The 12,535-nt window shown below is 47.9% G+C and overlaps 1 protein-coding gene across 2 annotated transcripts in view; it reads left to right on the forward strand.

The window, feature by feature from the left end:
- TTC16 (tetratricopeptide repeat domain 16) overlaps positions 1-12,535 on the forward strand; it is a 535,487-nt gene that overhangs the window by 283,562 nt on the left and 239,390 nt on the right. For both annotated transcript variants that reach the window (XM_085614130.1, XM_085614131.1), the window contains one exon: positions 1,173-1,531. In XM_085614130.1, coding sequence (XP_085470256.1) covers positions 1,173-1,531 — 359 coding nt within the window. The remainder of the gene's footprint in view (positions 1-1,172; positions 1,532-12,535) is intronic.

The following is a 12,535-nucleotide window of genomic DNA, read 5'->3' on the forward strand; positions in this document are numbered from 1 at the left end:
GGGGTGAGGGAGTAAGGCTTGGACCGTGTCCTCGTGGTGGAGACTGCTCTCAGGGAGAGAAGAAGGTAGGCTTGTAGCATGTCCTCGGTGGTGGAGACCGCTCTCAGGGAGAGAAGGAGGTAGGCTTGGAACATGTCCTCGGTGGTGGAGACTGCTCTCAGGGGGCGAGGGAGTAAGGCTTGGAGCGTGTCCTCGGTGGTGGAGACCACTCTCAGGGAGAGAGGGTGGTAGGCTTGGAGTGTGTCCTCGGTGGTGGAGACCGCTCTCAGGGAGAGAAGGAGGTAGTCTTGGAGTGTGTCCTCAGTGGTGGAGACCGTTCTCAGGGGAGAAGGAGGTAGGCTTGGAGTGTGTCTTCGGTGGTGGAGACTGCTCTCAGGGGGCGAGGGAGTAAGGCTTGGAGCGTGTCCTCGTGGTGGAGACTGCTCTCAGGGAGAGAAGAAGGTAGGCTTGTAGCATGTCGTCAGTGGTGGAGACCGCTCTCAGGGAGAGAAGGAGGTAGGCTTGGAGCGTGTCCTCGGTGGTGGAGACTGCTCTCAGGGGGCGATGGAGTAAGGCTTGGAGCGTGTCCTCAGTGGTGAAGACCACTCTCAGAGACAGGGGGTAGGCTTGTAGCGTGTCCTCGGTGATGAAGACTGCTCTCAGAGATAGGGGGTAGGCTTGTTGTGTATCCTTGGTGGTGGAGACTGCTCTCAGGGAGAGAGGGAGGTAGGCTTGGAGCGTGTTCTCAGTGTGGAGACCGCTGTCAGGGAGAGAGGGAGGTAGGCTTGGAGCGTGTCCTCGGTGGTGGAGACCGCTGTCAGGGAGAGAGGGAGGTAGGCTTGGAGCGTGTCCTCGGTGGTGGAGACCGCTCTCAGGGAGAGAAGAAGGTAGGCTTGTAGCATGTCGTCGGTGGTGGAGACCGCTCTCAGGGAGAGAGGGCGGTAGGCTTGGAGTGTGTCCTCGGTGGTGGAGACCGCTCTCAGGGAGAGAAGGGGGTAGGCTTGGAGCGTGTCCTCAGTGTTGGAGACCGCTCTCAGGGAGAGAGGGATGTCGGCTTGAAGCATGTCCTTTGTGGTGGCGGCTGCTCCAAGAGAGGGAGGTAGGCCTTTCATGCATTCAGTATACTCACTTCTCTTTGCTCTGTTTTTTTCTTGCCCCCAATGCCTCCTCTCACCCGCTGTACAATGAGGCAGAGGGACACTCTACAGGAGGCTCCAAGACTTCAGTTCAGCAATGGATGACTTTGTGCTAGCAATGCAACTGAGTGGGGCTACCGAGACCCCCCCAGTGGCGACTCGAGCTGTCGAAGCGCCACCAATGCTGCCTGTAATGAGAGGGCCTGGAGAAAGCCCCCGGGGGAGGCGAACGACAGAACCTGCAGCTGGTGAGCAGCCCTCCGTGTTCTTGGAGGCCCAGAAGCAGCTGCTCCTCACCTACAATGATTTTGCTGTGCAGTGTTACAAGAAGGGGTTCTACGAAGAGGGGGTGCTGCTCCTGAATAAGGCCATCAAAGGGCAGAAACACGAGATGGGCCTCTACATGAATCGAGGCGGTAAGCAGGGGGGGGCAGCCACTGGTTTAGCACATACGGGGGGTACAGTATGATTTTAAGGTCCCTTCACTGGTTTAATTCCTTCTGTTGTTCTCTTCAGTGACCCTCCAGGAGGCCAGCTTTGTGTGGGATGTCAGCAGTTTGTGGCATAAATGTGCATTGACATTTCGTATTGACGTGGCGCATTTGGGTTAGGTGTTGGGCGGTTTTAGGGTTCTGCGGGAGCATCATTTTATGCCTCTCTCTTCACACACGAGCTCCTCGTTGAGACGGCTTCTGCTCAGATTGTTCGTGAGGCCCCACTGTCTGTGTGTTCATGCCCCCGCAGGTATATCCTGAGAGACAAGGACAGACACATGTCTGCTACTGACAGAACATTGAATAAACTAGTTACATGTTATCATTTGAGAGCTGATGACGGTGATAACAATTGGGCTTAACTTATGATGTTTATGAGGGCGTTATCCAAGCAGGTAACGTCCCCCAGTTGCACAGCTCTATCCCAAATGAGGTGTTTAATCCAGTAAACCAAAGTAAGTGTTCTTCAGAATGATAATTTAAATTTTCAATATAAATTGGTAGTCATGGTTTCCAATGCATTAGAAAGAAAAGATGTTATTTGAAACATGGTTGATGAATCAATCTGAAATATGCAAATCAGTGGGAACAGATCCAATGCATTTCGGGCGAAGCCCTTCATCAGGGAAATATTCTAAAAAATGAAGCAAGAAACAGAGAATACAATCGGTATGTGGAAAAGCATAATCATGGTAAATAATGCTATAGAAGACACATCTAGGCAGATGCATCACTGTTTAAACCCCTGCGCTACATTATACCTGCGGCACGTATAATGTATGCAGGGTGGGCGTTCCGGCACATAAAAGGCTCATAGAAGTGTCTCAGTGAAATCTATGACACTTCTAAGGCCTCACTGTGTCAAATCCTTATGCCAGCTTGAAGCAAGCATAAGGAGTGGCACAGGCCATTTCACATGTTGCTTGCCCCATGTGAAATGACACATTGCTGGATTTGCATAGGTTTCCAGACACACTCCATCAATGTGCCATTTATGCACCGACAGTTACATCAGGATTCCTGATTTCTCCAGTATTGGGGTATCTTTCATAGATTCACATGCCTGAATCATTCCCCGTCGTCAGAGTGGGAGTCCCACGGTACATAAAAAAAAGCAATAATTATGCACATAATAACCATAACATAGAACCAGGAAGTAAAGCAGCCAGAAACTAAAAGGAAAAAACTTCCACATTTATGACTTGTCCAAGTCATTATAAAGAGTCCAAACTGCAGCCAATCAGGCGACAGCACCCTCCAGAATGTTCTCCTCAGAGGCTTAGGCTCTCAGATTTTCTACCACATGTCGTGTGAAGGGAGTCTCCCTGAGCTCTGCTCAGTACTTTTCAATTTTCTTCAGGAATTCTTCATTTCAAGATGTCTTCATCTAAGAAATATCTCTTTCGACATTGTGAGCCTTGTGGGAAGCTCCGGCTGTTTTCTGAGGACCCCCACAAGAAGTGCATTTACTGCTTATATCCTGATCACCAGGTGAGAGACTATAAGATCTGCAGAACCTTCCCTCAAAAAACCCTCAGAGACAGAGAAGGATGTCTACTTCTGTGGCTACAGAAGATTAAAGATCAAGACACCCCTTACCTGAGGTGGGGAGTGTTGCCTCTGGCGCAACTATGTCCTCTAGAAAGAGGATTGCTGAGGAGGATTTCTCTTCTCCTGGGGCTAAGATGTCGAAAAAGCAACACACCTCTAAGGGTGCTGAATTGCCTTCCACCTCAAACAAGGATCCTCCACCTTCTAAAAGTAAGCCTCTGCCTACTACGCCCCTGAGAAAAACTGCGAAGTGTCTGGCTTCAAAACGAGTTTCTGAGAAGGATTTACCTCAGAAAAATGTTCCTTCGTCGATGAGATGTCGACGAAGCCTACCGTTGACGCTACAATGATGTTGACTGCTACCTTCTCGTCGCGATACCTCAGATGATCATGTCGTCGGCATCATCGCCATTGACGCAGGTATCCGTGAAGCCAATCTCGTCGACAAAAGAATTGAAATCTACCGTCGGCGTCCCTTCAACGACGAAGATAAGAAGGGTCTCGTCGACGATTGCCTCATCAACGATTGACTCGTCGACGGCCGCTTCGTCATCGAAGACTGCCTCGTCGGCGAAAGCTGCCTCGTCATCGGCGACTACCTCGTCATCGGCGACTACCTCGTCGTCGATAACCGCCTCGTCGACGATTACTTCATTGACATGTATGCAGGATGGGCGTTCCGGCACATAAAAGGCTCATACAAGTGTCTCAGTGAAATCTATGACACTTCAAAGGCCTCACTGTGTCAAATCCTTATGCCAGCTTGAAGCAAGCATAAGGGGTGGAACAGGCCATTTCACATGTTGCTTGCCCCATGTGAAATGACACTTTGCAGAATTTGTGTAGGTTTCCAGACACACACCATCAATGCGCCATTTATGCACCGACAGTTACATCAGGATTCCTGATGTATCTGTCAATACTTGCGACATGGAGCGCTGTACAATAAATACGGCGCATCCATAGTGTCACAAGGAGGGTGCCCTGAAAAGTGTTGAATCGCTGTTTTACCGCAGCGATGCAACACTTTTCATAAACGTGGCCCAATTGTGTATAGACAGCATCAGGGAAGGTGTCCTCTGTGGTCAGCTGTCCATTGGAATCTCTGGGGGATATTTACAAAAAAATGTCGGAGCACAGCGTTACTCCAAAAATGGTAACACCATGCTCCGACATTTTTAAAATGCAGGGAATTCAGTGCCTAATTTGTAAAAAAAAATAAAAATGTCAGGGCCCTCGTTAGGAGGGCCCTGCAGCCTGCACCACCCACTGCCCCTGCCAGCGCTGCCAATGGCAGTACCAACACAATTACTAATCATCAAACTCTCAAAATTGTGACAATTCAGCCAACTCTAGGCCCCCAACGCTATAAGAAAGCCTTGGGCAACAGCCAATCGTCATTTTTACCAGCACCTCTGTGAGAAGTTGGCCTGGCAAATACTGGTCACTAGTTATAGTGGCCACCTTGCACCAGTACAATTCGACTCTTATGGTGATAGGTTTAAGACAACCTTTTAAAGAAAGCTATCCTAGTGGTAGCTGTGGAGAGCAGCCTTCAGGCTAAGTCTTTAGAGGAATGTAAAGCAGCTTGTTTTACCTTATAATCTCTTGAATTAATAAATGAAAGGACACCACACAGGTATATATATCAAATATATATGTATTTATTACTAACAACTCTCTGCTAATCTCTTTATGAGATTAGAAGTCAGGATCATATGCACAAATCAACATTTCACAACAAGTTAAGCACAAATATGGCTGGGGCCCTAGGGGCGTACCAGACCATATACTAAAAAAGAGACTTAGAGATAACGACTTGAGAAGGGACAAGGCCTAGGGCCTTCAGAAGTGCTGGGGCCTCACTAATCCACCCAAGGCAGGTAAGTAAAGGACCCACGGGAGACGCATGCAGTGTGAGAACACAGCCGCGGATTCCAATTGACTTCAATGGAGCAAGTCGCGATTGGAAATTTAGAGTTTTAGGATACTTCGGGAGAGTCTACAAGCAAGTCACTTACAGGGTAAGTAGTTCGAGAGCAAACACACACAGGAGCACCGTAGTGCTGGAGTTACCTCATCCTGGGAAGCCGGGTGCATAGGTGTCTTTTGAAGACTTGCTGCTTGTGAAGTCAGGAGAAGTGTCCAGTGGAATCCAAGCCTGGATTCAGAAGAAAGAAGACCTTAAAGCAGAGGAGACAGTGTTTAAAGTCACTTGGCAGTGACCCGGGGCAAGGAAGCTGGATGCCCACAGTCCTTGGGTGATTTCTGGCGATCATGGGTGTCTTGACTCTTCAGCCACGAGGTCCAGGAGGCGTTGACGATGACCAGGAGCTGGATTCGGTGTGTCCCACGAAGTCTGCAGCTTACTGCGGTGTCGGCGACCAGATTGGAGCTAACAAGCCTTGGCAACAGCAAGTCTCGTGGAAAGTGTAAAAAGTCAGCAGTGCAGACCAGCAAGGTCTGAGGGACTCACCCAGCGAAGGTAAGTCAGGGCAGGCCTGGAGCAATCAGGGGAGCCCTTTGGTTTTGTAGAAAAGTCTTCTGGGGACCCACAAGCCAGCCGGAAAGGGATCGCAAAAATGCCTCGGGAGGTTTCACTCACCAGGAGCCCACGGTCACTCGGGATGAGGTAGACCTCTGATCTTTGGAGGAAATCCTGCTGGAGGCTTGGACCACACGTGGTCCAATGCTCAAGTTCGTAGAACATTGTGAAGGGGTTGCACTTGAAAATAGTGCCCGGTACCCAGGTATTGCGGTTCCTCGTCACTCGTGGGGGCCCACTTGCCTCAGCGTTGCTGGGGACTCACGATGGCCTTGGAGAAATCAGGAAATCTACTTCCTGGGCTGCAGGGACTTCGGACTCCGGCGGGAGCGGGAACGTTTGCGACCGTTGATTCAAAGTTTTGGTGCCTGCCAAGCAGGGGAGTCACTCCTTGACTCCAAGGGAGATTCTTCAGTCTTACAGAGGTAGTGGAACATTGAAGGTCCAGGATTCTTTTTCAGTGCGTCGTCCAGGGATATCTAGTTTGCAATGGCAAGGGTTCCCTAACTTATACTACAAGGAAGGGAGGGACTAGCTCTATGACCCCTCCTATGGGAGGGTCAGGGGAGTGGGTGGCTACACCCACTTCCCTTTGTCCAGTGTTGCGCCAGAGCAGGGGCAGGTAGCCCCTGAACCAGTTTGAGCTGGCATATGCACAGAGGAGACTACTGCTCCCCCAGTGCAGGACTTCAAAAGCACTCTAGGATTGCACCCACCCAGCCCCAATACACTAAACCCTGTCTGGGAGGTGACAGGATATCTATTGTTGGGCCTCCTCCACTGCGAGTTTCGGTCAGCAGCAGGAGGGCAGCCCAGTGTCTGTGACTGGTGGCATCCATTTTGTGATGCCAGGGCTCTGCAGGATTCTACCGTGTTTCCACAGTGGTTACATGTCTATCCCTCTAGAAGGGTGGGATCATACTCCCACACCAGTTACTGGTGTTGGGGTATGATTCCAAAGTGTTTGACACCAAACACAACATGTTTTGATGCAGCCATTCCAAAGATAGCATTTACCGCTAGGTTATTATGCACTTAAGAGTATATGGTTTAACCGCATCCACAAACAGCCACAGAGAATGGACTCTGAGAGCTGCAGAGGGACCCTGCTCAGGCAGTGGCACCCCCTCACATGGAAACCAAGCACCCTGCCCTCAGGATTGATAGGGCCTGCCTTAGGGGTGACTGATAGGTTTATATGTGTGTGCAGGTAGATATATAGTGTACCTATATCTCAGTGAGGAGTGCTAACACCACCTCACCCAGGCTGCAGTAGCAGGCCTGTGGTGTCAGATTTAGTCTGCTTCCCAGGGGTGGCATAATACATGCTTCAGCCCCTGGTAGGCCTGTGAAGTACCTATGCCCTTGGTACCTAAGGTACCATATACTAGGGGCTCATAAGGCACCACAGTATCCAATCACTAGTGCATCTAATATGCACACCAAGTCGTTTAGAGAGAACAGAGAGGCTGGGGCCCTGATTAGCAGGGACCCAGCCAGACTATAGCCAGAAACCAGTGTAAACATCAGAAAAAAAAGTGGGGGCAACATAAGGTGCAGATCCTGCTGTCCTACAACCTCCATGTGGCAGACTGGTACAAGCCCCGGTGTTGACAATTAAGTGCTGGAGCTGAGCCCAGGAAACCACTGGCTCAAATTAGGCACTGGCGGGGATGCGCCGTATTTACAAAAATACAGCATACCCCTATGTTTCCCCTAGTGGTGGCACTAATAAAGCTGCCTAGTGCCAGCGCAGGCACCCTTGCACCATGTTGCAAGGGTGCCTGTGCTGCAGGGGCGATTGTTTATGTGCAGGAAGGGGCACCTTCCTGCACATAAACAATCCTGAAAGGCGATTTGCTCTTTCTATGTGTGCTGTAGAATGCAGCACAAGTGGAAAAAGCAAGCCTCGTATCCGGTCTAAGAGCAGGTATTCCCTGGTATTAGGTTTTGGCGCTGCCCCAGCCTTGTAAATATGGGACAGCGTCAAAAATCAATGGGTGTTCCGGCAGAACGCCCACTGCAACACTCACTGCACACCCCTTCACGCTAAGTGAAGCATGAAAAGGGGCCTTATTTACAAGGCGGCGTCAAGCCACACTAAGTTGCTAACGTTGCTTTGTAAATAAGGAGAAGGAGATAGCGCCACCAGAACCCCGCTAAAAGGGATGTTCTGGTGGCGATATCCCCTTGTAAAAATGCCCTTCTGGCTTCCAAGCCACGCTTCTCTACAACATGCAACCAGAAGCTGGATGTTGGCGCTGGCACGTCATGAGACATTCATGCAACAATATAGGTAGATGCAAACCAAAGTTTTGAGTTGCTCAACGACTTGTATAATAGTTCAAGCGCGCAGCCCTGTTGCGCGCTCCGTCCTTGTGCGTTCAATGTCATTGAAAGCAGCTGGAGCCTCTGCAGGGCCCAAGCCAGGATTCACCGCCAAAATGAAAATTCACCCATGAATCCATTTCAACATCCGATTCCATTTTTAATCCGTGTATTTTAAATTCCAGTTCATTCGATAGTCCATATTTTTCACAGTTTTTCATATTGAGTCATTTAAGCGACAGGTTCAACACATGCCTATTCGGGCTTTTTCTCGCATACATATGGGAATTCACTGTATCCCATAGCGCGACCTGAACAATATAGCCAAATGCATTCCGGGCAACAAACTGCCCTTCCTCAGAGGTAACTACGATAAAAAAATCACATTTTTATAATGTAAACCAGCAATAGCCGATGTAGAAACATATGCAATATACTTACTGGATGTAAAGCTCCACTGATAAGATGCTGCATGTATACAGTCTGACATCCCCCACACTGCCTTCACCATTCACCATAGCAATACACAAACTCAAACAGGTGAGGGAAACAGTAAAAACGTGCAACCAGTGACATGCCATCCATCACAAACTACACAGCTCTTCCCCCAAAGTGCTTATGTCTGTGACATTCTTGGCTGTCCCTCTTGCCCAACTGGGTGGGCGAGGCAGGACGGAAACTGTCTTCTAAAATGCTGTTAGCCTAAGAATGGTATGAGGGAGTCGAGTACAATGCTTCCTTCCTGGCACGCAGCCGAATCCGGGATGTGTATGCCCCCAACTCTCCAAGCCTACCTCCTCTTATTCTGCCTATGGTATGGTGCAGGGAAAGTCTACTCCTGACCTTTCACCTTTTTCTTAAGCCTTGTTTCTATTTGTAGGTGTTTGCTAGACAACGCATGCACTGTTTAGAAGAGACGTATTGTGTTTCATCTGTGGGCTTCAGTCCACCCATAGGCTTCCCATTTGCTTGCTTCTTCATCTGTCTCAAATTCTTTGTCACTATTTGTCCCTGGCATGCATAGTCATGCCTCTTCTTGTATTTAGCCCTCCCCCAGAACATAGACCAAGTACTTGTCAACTTCCACTGCTCCCCTTTTTAGGACCTATGTTTTGTTTGTTTTTCAGCACTCTGCACAATACTCGTACTTTTATCAGCTCCATCTCCTCCCACCTGCGCTTACCCCCCCCCCCCTCCCAAATACAGTTCCAACTGGTTGGCACACTTTACTGCTCCCTAGATTGCTTGTTTTATGTATGATTGAGCACGCCACTGGAATGTTGCTTCTGTGATATCGAGTTGTTGTCTTTACTGTTCCAACTCGACTGCGCGCATTACTGCTCCCTTGAGTTGCTCGCCCTCCTTGGTAACAGCTGCTCATGTGAAGGGACTATTACGGCACTCACGCTGCAACACAAGTCACATTTCAGTGCACGCTCTTCAAGTCTGACTTATGACCAAGGTACGATTGCATCAACAATTTAAACTTCCACCAAGGAGTACAAAACTACACGTTTGTTGAGTAGTGTGTAGTGGAAAAGTTTGCCTCCTAGTTTGTTTACTGTTTCCTATTCTTCCTTTTATAAGCACTGGGGGGGATGTGGCGTAACTGCTTGATCAGCCGACTTTGAACCTGGAGAACCAGGTTTCAGTCTTGCCGGTAGGCTCAACATCCTTTGATTCCAGGTAAATCTTGGCTCGTTTTATACTTGCAATGTTTTCTGTTTGCCACTGCCCGTATTTATTTTCACCCGATAAATGCAGTGGAAAGCTTACCTTCTAATTTGTTAAAAGCTTTACTATTCTCTCTGCTTCCTTTTATAAACACTGAGAGAGGATGTGGCGTAACTACTTGAGTGGCCGACTTTGAAGCGGGGGAACCGGGTTCAAGTTTTGCGTCGGCCCAGCATCCTGTAATTCTGGGCTAATCACTTTCTCCATTCCTCAAAAAGGATTAATGCAGCTGGTTCTCATGTACAGCCCTCCAACGCCTTCGGGTCGAGTTTGCGCTCTATAAAACTGCAAAGTACAAAAAAAGTATGGACAGAAAGACAGTACGGCTGACCAATGTTAACCACATCAATTTCAAAATCAATGTTCAAATTTCTGGTAGGTGCAAGAACACGTCCAGAGCAGGCCGTACTTGTGCTCTACTGGAAACCAGATATACAAACTTTTTTGCAAAAGGACGGTGCACCAAGAAAAAGTATTTTCAAGTAGTCCAATTTTTGTTCCTTTATTCTTTGTCAATTTTTTAGAGATTTCAGACTCAGCCAACGCGTTTCGTTCCTTATGAACTTCGTCAGGGCTGAAAATTAGTATAGATACAAACATATATATAAAACATTATATGTACAACACAAAACACAACATGCCACAATACTCATAATACATAAAAAATTAATATCATACTATACATTCATATACAAATAAGAAGAAAGACAAGTAACACAAACTGTACGTATAAATACACCACAAACAATGTTCAATATTATAAGACATTAATCAATTAAGTATAAAAAACATAAAAAACAAGAGTTAAACATGTATATATACAGCCTGACACATGAGGTAGAACATTCAATTTGGGGGTAATATGACAGAAACCCCTACATGTGCAAAATAAGTTCAAGACTTTAGTGATTTTATATCGATGGCCCCATATATAAAAGGACCTAAAGGATTGTAAAGGTGAGTTTTCTGTCATAAGTACTTCAGAAATGATATTTAGAATTAAAGTGACTACTACCCACATTCAAAAGGTTTGTATGCCAGTTCTTACCATTGATAATTGTTTTTAGAGACAGCCTCCAGAGTTTTCAAAAGGTAGTCAACTTCCAATTGGCGTAATTTGTAAATGTTCAAAAAATGGTGTGGCCTAATAAAAATGGATTACAAAATTGTTATGACCAATTATGGACCCGATGAGTTTAAGGTAGAAGAAAAACGGAGAACAAGAAATTCCAAGAGGAAAGCAAGAATAATCTTACCTCTTGAATAGTCAAGTGGTGCATATACAATTAAGTCCTATGTATATCACCAATTACGTCGATTGTAAATAAGAATCCCAGTTAATCCATAGAAAACGATATCAATAATGAGTCAACATTGTAGTTGCATATTTAGTACCAATGTGTAGGCTTCAATTTCTAAAAGAAGAAATGGAGAATGCCATAAGTACCTACTCCTAATCTCACACCACAACGTCGTTCCCCAAGGTGGCCGCCAAGCACCGGGCCAAAAACCCAGGTGACCCCCTTGCAAAACCAGGTCGTTTTGAGGTAGGCAATTTTCATGTCGCCTCAATACGTTTTGGGGCCTTGCCTGTCGCGGGTACTTGGGCTTCCCACACGAGTGAGGCACCATTTTTATCGGGAGACCCGGGGGAACGCTGGGTGGTAGGAAATTTGTGTCAGCCCGGTGATGCCTCAACTTTCCCACACAAAAATGTGTGAAAAAGGTGATTTTTTCAGCAAAATTTGAGGTTTGCAGGGCATTCTGGGTAAGGAAACATTGGGGGATCCACGCAAGCCATACCTCCCTGGAATCCCCCGGGTGTCTAGTTTTCAGAAATGTGTGGGTTTGGTAGGTTCCCTAGGTGGCCGCCGAGCACGGGGCCAAAAACCCAGGTGACCCCCTTTGCAAAACCAGGTCGTTTTGAGGTAGGCAATTTTCATGTCGCCTCAATACGTTTTGGGGCCTTGCTTGTCGCGGGTACTTGCGCCTCCCACATGAGTGAGGCACCGTTTTTATCGGGAGACCTGGGGGAACCCTGGGTGGTAGGAAATTTGTGTCAGCCCGGTGATGCCTCAACTTTCCCAAACAAAAATGTGTGAAAAAGGTGATTTTTTCAGCTAAATTTGAGGTTTGCAGGGCATTCTGGGTAAGAAAACGTTGGGGGATCCACGCAAGCCATACCTCCCTGGAATCCCCCGGGTGTCTAGTTTTCAGAAATGTGTGGGTTTGGTAGGTTCCCCTAGGTGGCCGCTGAGCACCGGGTCAAAAACCCAGGTGACCCCCCTTGCAAAACCACGTCGTTTTGAGGTAGGCAATTTTCATGTCGCCTCAATACGTTTTGGGCCCTTGCCTGTCGCGGGTACTTGGGTCTCCCACACGAGTGAGGCACCGTTTTTATCGGGAGACCCGGGGGAACGCTGGGTGGTAGGAAATTTGTGTCAGTCCGGTGATGCCTCAACTTTCCCACACAAAAATATGTGAAAAAGGTGATGTTTTCAGCTAAATTTGAGGTTTGCAGGGCATTCTGGGTAAGGAAACTTTGGGGGATCCACGCAAGCCATACCTCCCTGGAATCCCCCCGGTGTCTAGTTTTCAGAAATGTGTGGGTTTGGTAGGTTCCCCTAGGTGGCCGCCGAGCATGGGGCCAAAAACCCAGGTGACCCCCCTTGCAAAACCAGGTCGTTTTGAGGTAGGCAATTTTCATGTAGCCTCAATACATTTTGGGGCCTTGTCTTTCGCGGGTACTTGGGCCTCCCACACGAGTG

The sequence above is a fragment of the Triturus cristatus genome, chromosome 1_2 (genome assembly GCF_964204655.1).
Source record: "Triturus cristatus chromosome 1_2, aTriCri1.1, whole genome shotgun sequence".
In the NCBI taxonomy this organism is placed as follows: Eukaryota; Metazoa; Chordata; class Amphibia; order Caudata; family Salamandridae; genus Triturus; species Triturus cristatus.